General features: G+C 42.1%; 2 protein-coding genes across 4 annotated transcripts in view; both read left to right on the forward strand.

Moving 5' to 3' along the window:
- Window positions 1-16888, forward strand: part of LOC135219892 (uncharacterized) — a 173183-nt gene that overhangs the window by 104581 nt on the left and 51714 nt on the right. The window lies entirely within an intron of this gene.
- LOC135220068 (uncharacterized) overlaps window positions 1591-16888 on the forward strand; it is a 52537-nt gene continuing 37239 nt past the window's right edge. Inside the window, exons 1-2 of the mRNA XM_064257393.1 lie at window positions 1591-1660; window positions 8670-8801. Coding sequence (XP_064113463.1) covers window positions 1591-1660; window positions 8670-8801 — 202 coding nt within the window. The remainder of the gene's footprint in view (window positions 1661-8669; window positions 8802-16888) is intronic.

A 16888-nucleotide genomic window follows, 5' to 3' on the forward strand; every position in this document is an offset into this window, starting at 1 on the left:
GCAAAAAGTGATTGTTTACCTCCCAGTCGCGCCCGCGCGCGCCTGTCGGACAAGCAGTTAACTACCGAACCCCTTGTTCGAAAGCTTATGACCTATCCAGCTGCCGCTAGTAACCTTCCTATTGTAAAAGACCTCAGGTTTGTATAGTTAGGAAAAATGCAATTTTGGACAAATTGTCATTTTGAAGTTATTTTGTAGTACAGTAGTATTTGGAAAGTAAGTATCTTGGAAATAATGGATAATTAGTGCAGTATTTCATGAGTATTAAGTGTTTATTGGAAAAAAGCTGAAAGTTCCATTTAGTCATAAAATCTTTGTTTTTATTCTGGCTTTTTACCAGGCAATTATCATCTGTAGGATCCCTGCCGCAGCAGACCAAAATTCAAACTTTCACTATTGTAGGTAACCAGTTAACTGACCATTTCCAGTAAACAGCTATGACGACATTGCACCCCTCAATTGGATGTCTGCCGGCTCCCGGGTACATCGGTAGTTGTGCGGACCTCTTCGTCATCATTTGAATTGTTTTTTTGGCTTTCCTGGATATTGCTGACACACAGTTTTGTTGTGGTTGCTGTTTTTTCAAATTAGCTTAGTTTTTTTTGTTTCCTTTTTTTATTTTTATTTTTTATTTTGCTGCCTTTTTTGCTGAATATGTCTGATTCAATCACATCTGGAATTAGATTTTGTGCAGATGACTGCTAACTGGGTTAATAAAGGGGAGTATATGATCCTCACTCTAGATGTATTAATTGTAGGGGTCAGGAGTGTTTGAGGGAACTAGATGCTCTCTATGTCAGGATTGGGATGAGTAGAAGTGGAACTGGTATTTCCCATAATAAGCAAAGAAAGTGATTCACGAAAGGAAGAGGAAGCAGCCCTTAGAGCTGATAGTAAGGCTAATGTAGCTCCTTCGCCCTCCCCTGTATTGGCGGAGACCTCTACTTCTGCTTCTTCTCCTATTCTTGGAAATCACCCCTATTCTCAGTCCTCTGACCCCTTCACATCCTTACTACTTTGTCAGCTTCCCATGTTGCTATATCCGATACATTACCAGCCTCAAAATCAAAGTTTCGAGAGGAAGTTAGAGTATTTGGCCAATACCATGATGGAGTTAGGTTTCCTCTATGAAATCTCTAATAGATGAAAATGAAGTGAAAGTACCTGGCGATAGTGCTAATGCTGTGCAATCTGAGGGAGTGGCTGTCCATCCTTCCAGTTCTCCGAGACAAAGGTAACTGTCTGCTCCCCCACCTCGGAAAGAAGACATGGGAGACTGGCGGGGCTTGCCACAGGCAGTCGCTCCCTCCGTAGATCCTGATGTGTCGTATCAGGTTTCGACTGAACACAGCTGGAAAGGCGTCTTTTAGTGTGCAGTTGTTGTGGACTCCAGTGGTTCGTCTTCTCCGGATTCGTGTCGCTGGGTGGTCCATGGCCTCTCGCCCTTTTTAAAAGGTCCATCGACAGTAGATGAGTCCCCTATCTCTGTCAAAGATCTAGAGATACAGTTTCCAGTCTTACCTGCCTTGTAATCATACTGTTTTTGACTCGCGACTCAACTGAGAGCAACTGGTGTTGGTGTAGACTAAAATGGTCAGTCCATTTTCAGTCGACTCGACAGACTCGACAGTGAGTTTGGAGCCTGCTTCTACATCACAATGTAAGTCTTCATCAACTGTTAGCTCGGATCAATCCCAGCAGGAGGATCCTACTTTGGCTCCTTTTTCAATAGCACTTTGAAGAGTTGTTAGCCTTCTTTAAGGGTAAGAAGCTGTCGTCAAAGAAGGCAGAGCTGGCCCTGTCACCTGTGTCTTCAGAATGAAGAGCAAGAGCAGGATTTAGAGCAGGACTCATCTCACCTCCGTCAGCGCTCGCTTCTTTAATGAGGTTTCTTTTGGATTATTTTCCGGACCGTTTCGTAAGTTAGTCCTCTTCTCTGCAGCTAGAAGGTTCTTCGCTACATGGATGAGTGGCTTTCTGCTAAGAGGGAACAAGGTGAAGCATCTTTTGCCTTCCTTCCTTCTTTCCTCATAAAGAAGCGTTTGTCAGTCATTTCTATGTAACCAGGGAAGCTCCTTCCTTGGAAGTTTCTGCCTCCTCCCAGGGGGACTTCTCTGGCCTTGTGGATTCATATAGTACAGGTAGTGCTCGAGTTACGATAATTCGTTTTACGATAATCCGATGTTACGATGGGGTTAGCAATTAATACTAAAAAAAAAAAAAAAAAAGTTGAAATGCGTATTTTTAAATTTCGCGCACAGCGAGCGCTGGCAGCAGCGTACTACGCTGTACGATATGTTGGCCCGAGAGCGAGAGGCTGGCGTAGGTACAGCGGCAATGAGTTCGACCTCACTTGCGCTCGTTTTGAACCAAGAAACATTAGGTCGGTGTTCGTTTGTGATTTGAGAGTTTTTTAAGTACCGAAAATTAAAACAAAAAAACTATGTCTGCCAAACAACCAAATAGGTGTCCTGCTGGTAGTGCAAAAAAGAAGAGCAATCCATCACTTTGGAGCAGAAACTGAAAAAAATAATAAACCAGCGTGAAGCGGGAAAGGCAGTCATGGTTATCGCACGTGACGAACGTTTATCGCAATCGACGGTATCCACCATCCTCAAGGACAAGAAACGCGTAATGGATGCTGTAAAGGCATATGCTTCAGTTCATTCAACGGTTATATTCAAAGAAGAGGATAGGGCCTTTGGAAGAAATGGAGCAATTACTGGTCAGGTCGTGGATGGAGGATCAAATACAAAGCGTATGCCGCTCACCCTCTTCCAACCAATTCAGACAAAGGCGCGCATGCTTTTTGAAGAGCTGAAGAAGAATTATGATGATAAACCACAACAAAAGTTTTGCAGCAAGTGCTGGATGGTTTCGTCGTTTCAACAAGAACCGCCATAATTTTCACAGTGTGAAAATTAGCGGTGAAGCAGCAAGCGCTGATGCGACGGGCTGCCGCTAAAATTTAAGGATGTTTTTAAACGAGATCGTCGTTAATGAAGGCTACTTGCCAGAGCAAATCTTTAATGTTGACGAAACCGGACTTTATTGGAAAACGTATGCCACAACGGTCCTACATCCACAAAGAAGCAACGGTGATGCCCGGGTTTAAGGCATACAAGGATCGATTGACTCTTCTGCTTGGGGGAAATGTGGCTGGGTATAAACTTAAGCCCTTTATGATTTATCACTCAGAAAATCCAAGGGCTTTAAAAAAAACATCGACAAGCAGACACTTCCTGTGCATTACCGTCATAATAAAAAAGCTTGGATGACTGCAATATTGTTCGAGGACTGGTTCGTTCATTGCTTCATTCCGGAAGTGAAAGATTATTGTAGAAAAAATAACATCCCCTTCAAAATTCTTCTGATTCCGACAATGCTCCTGGCCACCCTCAGCACATCGAGATAGTATTAACGAGAATGTAAAAGTTGTGTTTCTGCCACCAAACACAAACTTCTCTCATACAACCCATGGATCAGGGTGCTGTGGCTACGTTCAAGGCGTATTATCTTCGGAACACGTTTGCGCAGGCTGTTCAGGCTACGGATAACGAGGAGAAAGATCTCAGAACTTTCTGGAAAGAATTTAGTGTTCTTAACTCCATTATGAACATTGAAGTGGAAGTGTGTGGAAGGAGGTAAAGAAAGAGTGTATGAATGGGGTCTGGAAATCTGCTGAAAGTGTATGTGAACTCGTTTTAAAGGTTCGATCAGAATGAAGAAGTGGAAATCAATAAAAAGATCTTGATACTTGGAAAAGTTTAGATTTAGAAATGACGAGGAAGAATATCCAAGAACTTATAGATGTGCAAGATGTAGAGCTAACGGCAGAGGATTTAATTGCACTTGCAGAAGAGAAAAAAAAAAAGCAGAAGAGAAGAAGAATAAAAGAGCCGGATGCGAACGTTTACGACTAAAAAAACTGGCAGAGGCGTTTGCTTTATTTGATCAAGGACTGAAACTTTTAAGTGAAAATGGGATGGGACGAGGAACGGTTTGCCAAAGTTCAGAGGGCTCATCAAGGACAGTGTTGCATGTTACCGATTAATTTATGAAGAACGAAAAAAACGCACTGTGCAACCCTACAATGGATTTTTTCTTTCAAGAGAACGACTCCATGATTCCGCATTCCGCTTCCCCCAGCCCTACCCCCTCACTTGAGACTCGATCCTGTACGTCTCGGAACAGTTGTTTCCTCGAGACACCTGAACTTACAGAAGAAGAAATTTTTATTCTGAGGAAGAGCGAATTGATGATCCTGCTGCTTTATATCATCATCCTCCTCTTCCGATCTTTAGTTATGTAGCCATGAACAGCCTGACACGATCACGTATTGCCGACACGGACCGAATCTTGGTGAGTACCCTTTACGCTACAGTCTGGATCCTTGTTTTCTTATTATTAAGTTTCTTTTTATACTTAATTATCAATAAGTCAATCGCAATTGAAACACGCCCAACTAGCTGATATTAATAATTACTATACCTTATATGTATAGGTATACTGTGTAGTGTAGGCTAATCTTCCATATATGTGTATATAGCCTAGACCTATATTGTAACTGATTAACTTAGTGTAGGCTAGGCTAATAGTCCGAGATACGATTTTCTCAACTTACGATGGGTTTTTTCGGAACCTAACCCCATCGTAAGTATGGAGAATACCTGTAGATGCTAGTGTGTGTACCTGTGTCTCCTTCCTTTCTTCCATTGATTCATCGTTGGAAGTATTGGGAGGTCCTCAGGCTGATTTAAATGAGTGATGTTGTCCCCTCTTCCTTGGGTATTAATTTGCTTCCCGGGAGGGAGGAGGCTGTTTGATCTGTTTCTTTTGTTTCCAGATTCGGAGGCGTCCAAAATGGCAGTGCTCTGGCGTCGCTTGGTCTACGGGGTTCCCCCTCCAGAGTGTTTTTTCTTCATCTCCCGATGTTGCTGTTCGTGATTTGCCTCCAGAGGTTCTTGCTCTTTATCTAGAGTTCAAAATACATCTCCATTGCACAGACAAGTGTCTGCTTCACACCGCTGTGTACGTGAACACATCCGTGAACATGTACGTGAGGCCTTCTGTTGTGTTCGGGCTGGTGTTCCTGGTGTTGTGCTTGGTTCATCACAGAAGTCGGTGCACGGCTCCAGTCAGGACAGGTCTCTGGTGTCTTATTTACTGGTTTGCGCACCGGTCCCTTGGTTGCTGAGTCTTTGGTTGATGATTTGTCACCTACAGTTGGATTGCAGAAAGCTGGTATTTCTTGAGAATCTTCTTCGGTGTTGTTGCAGGATGAAGGTGATCTGGATAAGCCTGCCTCTTCTTCACATCATTGGTCTTCGTTGCCAGAGCAGGAGGAGAGAAACGCAGGAGTTTTTTTGTCTTACTTTGCTGAGGTTGTTGAAGCTCATTTGTGGGTTCAACAACCTGGAGTGTAGGGCTCAAGCTTGGTCTGCTATTACTCCTACTACTTGGAAGCCTTACTTGGGGCTACTCAAGATCCTAAGTCGCCTCTTTTCAGCTTCCCCTTTCGGAACATGTTCAGTCGGTCTTGTAGAGATGAATGCCTTGGTGTCAGACTGGGACGGATCTCTCTGGGTCAAGGGGTGGTTCTTCCAAGTTGCTTCCTCCTCCCCTCTCATGAGGCACAGGAAATATTGTGCTGCCAACTCTGTCTGTTTGATGCCTCGACATCTTAACCCAGATGTCATACGTCTCAAGCCAGGGTTGACATTGGAGCAAGTTAGGTCGGTGGCCCCGTCCTTGGTCGGTGGCCCCGTCCTTGTCAACCGCAGGATGCTTTGGCTATGAAGTCTACAGCAGCCTCAATTTTTTCAGAGTGTCATGGTTGGACTTGTGGTCGATGGCCATAGCCATGATTGCTTCTGACAGGTCTGCAGGAGGGTTGGTTGAGTGCATCTTCCCTTGCCAGTTTTTTGCAGTCTACGGGCAAGGCGTTTTGTTTTCGTATGTAGCTCATCTTAGTGTCAATTTGTGGGTGTAAGCAGGTTGAGACATACTCGGGACCAGTTGATTCCTTTAATGTACAAGAGTTGATTACAGATCAAGGGATGAGCGGGAACTAACTTGTGTCTTTTCCTGAACCCCGTGCAAAGAGATACACATAACAGGGAAAACATATCGTACCTCAAATGGACCATTCCTACACCTACCCCTTTAAGATCAAAGCTCCCCATTCAAAGCAAACATAGTATATTTAAAACATAAGTATAGATTTCTCCTTTTAGTTGCAAAATAATAAAACTGGTAAAGGTAGTAACATATGAAGCAAAGGGAATTCAGCTATAATAAAGATAGTCCAATTCGGACACAGCGCTGGAAACATACATAAATGGTAAACATGACAAGAGGAACACTTAAAACCCACAATCTAAGGCCAATTGTTGGCACCTATGCACAAAAGATTTCGCGGTTTCTTGATCGCCTTGTTGCGCTGAGAAAAACTTGTTCCCATGCCACTGCCTTATTCACAGACTTCGTTGTGATCTCCTCCAGTCTGTCAAATGCCTCAGAGGCCGTTAATGAGTTCCACTGAACCTCTGAGTGGGTTGCATCTATAGCCATCCTTAACTTCTCATCGCAGTTTAACCCGGATACTGATAAGTGCATTCTCTCCGTGAGACGTTTCCTAAGGCCAGCCAATCACTCATAGAGCGACACCATTCTCGAAAACTGCTTTGTGTCATCTCATAGCTACACTTCTCAGGGCACATCGCCCTAAACACCGCCGAGGCTGAACCATGTGGTCTTCCTTGTGCCATGAGGCCCAACCAAAGCCTGTAAACAAGTCCTGTCCCTCGTGGTGCCGGCGTGCCGGTGTTGCATTCCTGCTTGCAGTGCCTCTGGGGGAACGTCTTGCTGTGCCCCTGGGTGTGTGTGATGGCCTTGTCTCAGCATCTTGTAGGTCCTGCTTTGGAACGAGAATCACTGCGCCACGTAAGCAGGTTGAGACATACTCAGGACCAGTTGATTTCCGTTTAATGTACACCGAGTTGCATTACAGAGCCAAGGGATGAGCAGGAACTGACTTGTGTCTTTTCCTGAACCCCGTGCAAAGAGATACACATAACAGGGAAAACATATCGTACCTCAAATGGAACATTCCTACAGTGGGTTAATCTTTCTGCTGATCAGAAGAGACGCAGCACTGTCCAAAATGGCAAGATCAATTGATCCTTAGTCCTTGTTGGCACTCAGGAATGGGGATTTGTTGGATCTCAGTTCCTGTTTCCCACGGACTGAGCTGGAGGACGCGATAGACCCACCGCCAGGCTGACACGAAGGACAAGTTGGTGCATCAAGCTGTCTCCAAGTTGGAGTCTCGTTCTTGTTGACCTCCTCTTCCCCCTCCATCACAACAACAAATGCAAGGAACATCCCCTAGTAAGTTGGCTAGGAGTTTGGCTTTGGTTAGGCCCTCTCAATCTTCTTCTCAGACTAAGTCTGACAAACATCCCTTTCAGCCCATTTACAAGCCAAGGAGGGGCTCAAGAGGTAGAGGCAGGGGAAGTCATCGATAGGTTGGGCGCCTCTCCCTGTCCATTTGCTATGGTTAGGGGGTTGCCTGGCTGGCCAGTGGGCCAAGTGGCAAGAGTTACGGCGTGGAGAAGTGGGTAGTAGATGTTCTTCGCGTGGGATATCTACTCTGTTTGACTTCTCTCCCCACTCTTGACAGACCTTTGTTCAGGCAAATTTATGCCCCCCAATTCTCCGAAGTTGGTTAGCTCTCCGGGAGGAGGTTGCAGAAATTGCTGGGACAGGGGTGCAATAGAGGAAGTAGTAGTGTGTCCGTCTCCGGGGTTTTACAGTCACATCTTCTTCTTGGTGCCAAAAGCATCAGTAGTTAGAGACCAGTGATTGATCTATCCACCGTGAATCATTTTGTCAGGAAGATGAGGCTCAAGATGGAGACCCTACGATTGGTGTTGGCTGCAGTGAGGGGCAACAACTTCATACTGTCGATAGATCTAAAGGACACACATTCCAAATCCTATGCATCCATTGTCCAGGAAGTTTCCTCCACTTCTCTCTTGGAGAGAAAGTGTTCCCATTCAAGGTCTTATGCTTCAGGTTGACCACGTCCCCTCAGTGTTCACAAGAGTCTTCTCCCTCTTCTCGACTTGGGCTCATTCTCAAGGGATCCGTCTGCTGAGGTACCTCGACGACTGATTGGTCTTAGCGGGTCCAAGGAGAAACTGCTGCAAGACAGGGATCATCTACTTCAGTCTTGTCTGGGACTTGGCATTATGGTGAACCTGGAGAAAGGAAATCGAATCTTATCCCTGGTCAGAGAATTCTTTATCTAGGTATGGTCATCAATACAGCAGTGCCAAGGGTTTTCCCGTTGGACCAGAAGTTGGAGAAGTTGCAGAAAGTGGTTTGCACTTTCCTGTCACAGCCAGATCAGTCAGCTCATCAGTGGCAGGTTGTTCTGGGGTTTTATTTTATTCTTCTCTGGAGAAGCTGGTCCCTTGTGGCTACTTCATATTCGGTCTCTGCAGTGGAAACTGAGGGACTTCTGGTCTCTGGTGGGGACTCCCCTCTGCTAAGGGTTCACCGTCCTGAGGAGGTGAGGGAAGATCTTGTTGGTGGTAAATGATGAGAATCTTCTTGAAGATGTTTCTCTGCATTCTCTGCCTCTGACTTTCTTCTGTTTTCAGATGCCGCTCCCTCGCAGGTTGGGGGCACTCATTACTTCAGGTGTTTTGGGGTCTGGATTGGACAAGCTGCCACACTTCAACGTGTTGGAGTTGAAGGCAGCCTTTCTTGGTCTGAAGGGATTCCGGGAGAAGGTAGAGGGTCATTCTGTGGTTTCTCATGTCGGACAACACCATGATGGTCGCTTATGTGAACAAGCAAGGGGTCTGGTTTCACGTCAACTCCATGCTTTGACAGTTGATTCACCAATGGGCGGTTCAACCTAAGTCATCGGACCAAGTTCTAGGCCCAGAGTGGTCCCTACATCAAGTCATAGTAGACAGGCTTTTCCAGGTTGGGAGAGGCTTATGCTGGATCTCTTACACCCAGTTCAACAAGAGGTTGGAAGCTTATTGGTAAGTGGTTCCGGATCCTCTGGCGTTAGCAGAGGACTCTTTTTCAATATCCCTGGAACAATCGGAAGTGTATGCCTTCCTCTTGTTTTGTTTGATCTGCTAGGTGCTGAACAGGATGATGAGTTCGCAAAATCTCAAGATGACATTGGTGGCTTCTCCTGTGGCTGCAGGCAGAATGGTTTCCCGGGAATCTGCTGTCGTTGTCGTCGGAGGTTCCGAGGGAGATTGCCCCCGTGGCGGCATCTTCTTTGCCAGCCACACATAGAGAGATTTCAACCAGTCAGTAGAATCCCTGTCTCTTCACGGTATGGAGACTATCAAGTATCTCCTCCAAGCGAGAGGCTTTTCTCAAAAATCAGCATGGCATATGCCTAGCAATCGCACGAAATCTCCCTCTGCAGTTTACCAAGGTAAATAGGGAATCTACTTTGATTGGTGTTGTAGACAGGGTTTCTCTCTACTCAAAACCTCTGTTCAGTGCACAGCAGACTTTTTAGTCTTACCTCAGGGATGAGAAAGGCTTATCCATCTCTGCTATTAGGGGCTACAGAGCAGCCCTGAGTTTAGTGGTTACATCTTAGAAGTGTTGACATCTCTTCATCCTGGGAACTCTCCCTGTTGTTCGAAGGCTTTGAGCACCGTCCTGTTCTCTAAGAGAGCTTAGGCCTCCAACTTTTTATGTTTCCTTGGTCCATACGGAGTTTCACTAAAGCTCCCTATGAGCCTTTACGTCGTTCATCAGACAGGAACTTGACGCTCAAGATGGGTTATCCTCCTGGTCTTGGCTCCTTCGAAGAGAGTAGGGGAGCTACTTGGCCTGAGCTATAATGTGGAACACACCAGGTGTTGGGGATCAGTGAACCTCGAATTTGTCCCAAAATTCATGGCTAAGACCCAGAATCCCTTGGTACAAGATGACAAGATTTGCTTCCTTATCCATTCCATCTTTGGATGACTTTGTGGGCGGTGATTCTCAGGAGCTCTTATTAAGTCTTGTCAGGGCCCTGCATTGCTATCTTAAGAGGACGCGACATCTCAGACCAGAGTGTCATAGACTTTTTGTTAGCACAGGGCATTCTAAGAAAGAGGTTTCCAGGAATACAATCTCTTTCTGGATACGTGAGGCTATCAGGCAGGCGTATTTGTCTCTTGATGTTCCGTCACTGAGTCTGTGCAGCTAGAAACACATGACATCAGAGGTATTAGCTCCTCACTGGCATTCAAGAAAAATTTTGCTGTTCATAGAGTTCTGACGCTGGTACTTGGTTATGTCAGTCAACGTTCACCTCTTTTTATCTTAAGGATGTTGTCCACAGGTCTATGGACTCCTTTTCCCTAGGTCCTGTGGTGGCTGCCCAACAGATTGTGTAACTCTTGTTTCCTCTCACCTGGCAAATGTGTATCTTACCTAAGATGGTTGTGTGGAAGAGAGAATGAGTGAGTTTGGCTGGTCTCTTTCTTTCTCTTATTCCTTTCCTCTTCCTATGGGCGGGTCAAGGAATAGACACGTCATTCACTGGACTGGTCTGGTACAGGTGAGTAAGGTAGTCATACTGGTAGTTTTGTTTGCTCTTGTGTTATCAAATACAGTGGAACCTCGACATACGAAAGATTCTACCCACGAAAAATCCAAGTTATGAAAGCAAAGACAAAGATTTTTTTGCCTCTGTATACGAAAATAATTCAGGTTGCGAAAGGGTAAAGTCCGAGATTCGCCCGGACCACCGAGAACAATTTTAAACTCACGCGCCACCAACTGAGTAGAACTTGCCACCATCCTCCCGCTCTCCCATTGGTTCCTGATGCTAGTCACCACCATAAGATCCTGCTCTCCTATTGGCCAGCATCCTGCCTCTATGTAAAGGCGTTCCTTGACTATTTTTTTGCTGACAGCGTTATCGTAAACAACTGGAATTCGTTCGTTCACATATACGTATTTGTTTGTTAACGTAAATTCGTGTTGGTGATTTCGCGTCATTGTACTGTAAGTTACTTTATCGTGTTGTGTGTGAACTTAATTACTTATGTTATTAGCCATGGGTCCCAAGGATGTTGCCGAAGTTTCACAAGGAAAGAGGAGATGCTTTGTATGGAGTACAAAGATGGAGATAATCAAGTGTTGAATGTTTTCTGCCATTTGTTAGTGTGTTTCGTTAAGTTAGTGTTAATGTTTTCTGCCATTTTTTAATGTGTTTTCGTAAAGTTAAGTGTTTATGTTTTTCTGCCATTTGTCCTCCTCCTCTGTCTCCACTTTCGGAGATCGCCTCACTCGAAAGGTAAGGTTCCCCATTTTACTACATATGTACTTACATGTACATAAATTATTTCTTGTACCATGTACACTAATACACTTTATTTACAGGTACGTACTACAATAAGGTTATGTTAGGTATTGAATGGTCCAAATTGTTGTATCTCATTGTTTATGGTCAATTTAGCTTTATTATAAAATTTACTTTGGTGTTGTAGTAGGGCTTGGAACGAATTAGGCAATTTACTTGTACGTAAAACAGTTCAAGAATACGAAAAAAATCACATTACGAAGGCTGCTTCGGAACAGATTAATTTCGTATCCTGAGGCTACTACTGTAATCAAACCCTCTATTCAGTAGCAAATACATTGCTCCCTAGCATGGGGGAGTGAGGAGTGATAACGAATCTTTGGTTTATTTGGTTTGTTATCGAACAGTAAGAATTTTTCTTTGGTTCCCTAATGCAATGAATCTGCTCATAAATCATTGTATAAAACCCAGTTGGCTGACTTGTTGGATAGGTTGGTTTATCTTATCTTCATGGGCATTCCGGTCCACCTCCTGTAGATATTTCTCTTGGAGGTGGGCTGGGTTATCCCCTAAGCCAGTTTAGAATGCCTATACCTCCCACCAAGTATAATCGGGGGGGGGGCTATCCTATTGTAAGACCAAAAGGTTTGGTTTGTTTTGCATATGAACAAATGACCAAATGGTTTAAAACAATTTGTATTTTTCGTAGCTAACAAACCTGAGATATTAATGTTTTACTGCCCACCTCTAGCTGCCCCTCTGTCATCTTATGACATCCTGGTTGGGAAGGAGATTAATGTGATGGCGTGGGGTACGCGGTCTTTGAATGGCTTTCACCCAATATGCACACACATTGCGAAATTTCACAGATTCCTTGCTTTACAATCTCTGATTGTTTAACCGGTTCCAGTTAGGCCCTTGAAAAATTATCCTATTGTTAAGACTCAGGTTTGTTAGCTATGAAAAATACAAATTATTTTTAAAACAAAAGTTTTATTTTTTCATTTTTTTTCAGGTTTTTTTTCCATTCCCCAGAAGAGTGTAGGATGGCTTAAAGAAAGTGAATTTATTTCTGTCTCTCCCAACCTGCTCAGCCACTCAGTAGATGAGTCTGCTAGGGCAATGCTAGCCTTCTACTAGATTAGTTTGTGAGGTTGGGAAGGTTGCCACTTGAGACCACTGCAATTCTTCCTAAGAATCAATTTGGATCAGAAAAACAAACCAAGGTCTCTGTATTTTTTTTGATAACAAAGAAGATAAAAGAAGACCTGAGGAGGTTGGAACTCTGTTGACATACTTCTGGAAGGAAAATCGCTCTTTGTTGTGAACCCTGACCTAAGAGTTCTTTTCAGATGCATCGGATCTAGGTGGGGAACTCTTTCTGGAGGGAAGAGAAGTGTTGGGTGTGTGTGGTTGCATCAACATAGAGGAATTGAGAGCAATTTGTCTGGGCTTACAGCACTTCTCAAATGAAGTCCGCAACAAAAACGTAGTGATTTTCTAGGACAACACTATGGCTTTGACTTATTTCAGACTTCAAAGGGGAACTCCTTCATTTTCACTGTACAAACCAACAAGGGAACTGCTTCTTTGGGTAGACAGAAACAAACACCATGTTGATGACTCTCTTCATTCAGGGGAAACATGACGTGATAGCAGACAATTTTAGTCATCAAAATCATGTTCTTCCCCCAGAATGGACACCGGACAGTCGGGTATACTCCAAACTGTAGAACTTGTGGGGAAGACTGATTTTGGACCTGTTTGGAACATCCAGGAACAATCGTCTGCCTCTATAATGTTCCCCAGTTCAAGATCCACTGGCTTAGGGAGATAGATGCGATGATGGTGAATTGGGCTAACCTGGATCTCTATGCATTTCTTTCCCCCGTTCGGGGATGATAAGTGAAGTCTTATGGAAATTCCAGTCCCATCAAAATATCAGGATGACCCTGGTGGCACCATTCTGGCCAAAAAAGGAATGGTTCCCGGAGCTTCTCAGTCTGTTAGTGGACTTTCCAAAACTCCTTCCTATGATTCTAAGTCTGCTCAGACAACCCCACTACAGGAGATTCCATCAAGGGTTATTCACTCTGGCCCTGACAGGGTTTTAACTATTGTTAAACTTGTCCGAGCAAAAGGGTTCTTTAGAGAAGCAGTGAATGTCATCACTAAATGCAGAGATAATTCAAAGGACAGAGTTTACCAGCCAAAATGGTCTGTTTTTAGACTGGTGTAAACGACACATCTCTTCTAAAACGACTTCAGTGAAAGTTTTGCATTTTTTGTTATATTTAAGATTGTCGAAAGGCCTTGCAATATCTACTATTAACGTCTATAGGGCAATGCTCTGGTCACTGTTTAGACATAGAGGTGTAACATTTCTGAAGATTGTGATATCTCTGACGTAGTAAAATCTTTCAAGACTTGTAAAGTTATCAAGAAAGACTCATGCCCTTAGAACTTAGACGTAGTGCTTAATGGCTAAAGTGGATAGATTGTGCGCACTTTGAACCAATCCACTCATCTTCGCTGAGAGACAATACTAGATGAACGTTTTTAGTGGCTCTGGCTATGGCTAAGAGAGTGAGTGAGCTCCACACAAAATGGATAAAAGGATTGGTTTATCTAACAGAGATGCAGTTTGCTCTCTTTATCTTGACTTTTTAGCTAAAAATGAAACCCCAATATGCCCCTGGCCTTGGGTTGTTTACCATTAAAAGTTTTACAGACACTCTGGAGACAGAAGATGATGAGAGAGCTCTATGCCCAGTGAGAGCTCTCAGATATTATCTTAACCCTCTTACGCCGAAGGGGTATAATAAAAATCGTCTCCCGTATGCCGAGGGGGTCTCGGAGTGAGCGCCGAAGCGGAAAAAATATTTTTTTCAAAAAATCACAGCTCACTTAGTTTTCAAGATTAAGAGTTCATTTTTGCTCCTTTTTTTTTCGTCATTGCGTGAAGTTTAGTATACAACCATCAGAAATGAAAAAAAAATACCATTATTCATATATAAATAATGCGATATATGATAGCATGAAAACAAAATTTCATCTATATATTGTATTCAAATCGCGCTGTGAGCAAAACGGTTAAAGCTAATGAGATTTTAATTTTTTTCGTTGTTTTGTACACTAAATTGCGATCATTTTGGATGTAAGTAACACATTGTAAGACGATCAAAGCAACACAGAGAAAATATTATCACAAAATGATGTATGAATTCGTAACGCGAGGATGGATGTTAAAAATTTTTTTTTTTTTCAAAAATTCACCATAAATCTAAATAATGTTTCTAGAGACTTCCAATTTGTTTCAAAATGAAGATAAATGATTGAATGTTACTATACTGTAAGAGTTTTAGCTTACAATTGCAGTTTTTTTGACCATTTCGGACGAGTTAAAGTTGACCGAATGTCGAATTTTTATATAAATTTTTTTATATGCGAATATTTCGAAAATGAGAAAAGCTACAACCTTCAATTATTTTTGTTGTATTCTACATGAAATTGCGCACATTTTTATATATAAAACTCTATGAAACGCCTAATATGAAAACTGAGCAAATATAACGAGAATGCGACGTACACCATTTCGGAGATTTGCGGCGGAGAATTCGCACGCAGAGGGAAGGAAAGTTATTTTAAAAAATTTACCATAAATATAAACATATTGTGCTGAGAGACTGAATTTATTTCAAAAATGAAGATAAATGACTGAATATTATATACTGTAAGAGTTTTAGCTTACAATTGCGTTTTTCAACTATTTCGGTAGTCAAAGTTGACTGAACGTGGTTTTTTTTTCTATTTATTGTGATTTATATGCAAATATTTCGAAAATGAGAAAAGCTACAACCTTCAATCATTTTTTGTTGTATTCTACATGAAATTGCGCACATTTTTCATATATAAAATTTATGTAACAGCTAATTTAGAATGGTGCAAACATTACGACAATCGCACGAAAAAATGTCTGATTTTTTTCGTAAGTTACCGCACGGACGTAAGGAAAATTTTTTTTTTTTATAAACTCACCATAAATCAAAATATTGTGCTAGAGACTTCCAATTTGTTGCAAAATGAAGGTAAATGATTGAATATTACTAGAATATAAGAGTTTTAGCTTACAATTGCATTTTTCGACCATTTCGGTAGAGTCAAAGTTGACTGAAGGTTGAAATTTGGCACTTATCGTTATTTATATGAAAAATATTTCAAAACTGATAAAAGCTACAAACCATGGGTTGTTTTTTAGTTGTATTGTGCATGAAATTGCGCACATTTCCATATATAAAACTTTATGTAATGGCTAATTGAAAATAATGCAAACATTACGACAATCGCACAAAAAAATTTATCGGAAGAGTTACCGCGCGGACGTAAGGAAAAAGTTTTTTCATAAATTCACAATAAATCGAAATATTGTGCTAGAGACGTCCAATTTGTTGTAAAATGAAGGTAAATGATTGAATATTACTAGGATATAAGAGTTTTAGCTTACAATTGCATTTTTTGACCATTTCGGTAGAGTCAAAGTTGATCGAAGTTTGAAATTTTGGCACTTATCGTTATTTATATGAAAATATTTCAAAACTAATAAAAGCTACAATCATGAGTATTTTTTTTTTTTTTTTTTTTTTTGTATTCTACATGAAAATTGGGCACATTTTCATATATAATACTCCATGTAACGGCTAATTTAAAATGGTGCAAAAATTTTGTCAAAGTGATGAAATAATTTCTGATACTTTTTAGTATGATAAGAAAGAAATTCGCGCTTGCACGCCTGCGTAACAATTGTAAACAAAACAACGCCTTGATCCGTGAGCTCCCAGCATCCCCCAAGGCGCGTGATTCAAAAGTTTTTGCCTTGTAGGCCTATAAGTATTTTTCCGCAAAAATTTTAATAAACTTTTTTATGTCGACGTTTAATACGTCCAATCGGCACCCGGGAGACAATTTATTTTGACGTTTAATACATCCAATCGGCGTAAGAGGGTTAATAGAACAGACAAGATAAGAGGTCCAACAAGTAATTTATGATGCTCTGTATAAAACCCTTCAAGAGCTTTATCCAAGAATGCAATTTTATTCTTTTTGAGAGATTTAATAGAGGTTCACTCTTAGATTGGGGAGGATGTCATGTTGGTATTGAGGGTTCTGAACTGCATGACATTAGTCACACTACATCGGTAGCATTCAAATGTAATCTCTACCTTGCGTCTATTTTACAGGGCACGTACTGGAAATGCAGATCGATAATTGCAATGCATTATTTACGTGATGTAGAGATTGTTTATGAAACGTGCAGTACACTAGGATCATTGTCCATTGCTGGTGAGGTGTTTCGTGAGGAAGTGTAGAAAGGCCATTCCTTCTTGAATTTTTCTCTTTGCCTTGTTCTAGGGTGTTGAGTCCTTGAGGAGCCTGGGGGCTACAATTTACTAGGGGTGCCCACCAGATCTTAGTGTTAGTGGTAGTAGTATATTTTTTGTCTTAATTTAATGTTAGTGTAGGTGAATAGTTTGCATCTGATTTTGT

The sequence above is a fragment of the Macrobrachium nipponense genome, chromosome 1 (genome assembly GCF_015104395.2).
Source record: "Macrobrachium nipponense isolate FS-2020 chromosome 1, ASM1510439v2, whole genome shotgun sequence".
Lineage (NCBI taxonomy): Eukaryota > Metazoa > Arthropoda > Malacostraca > Decapoda > Palaemonidae > Macrobrachium > Macrobrachium nipponense.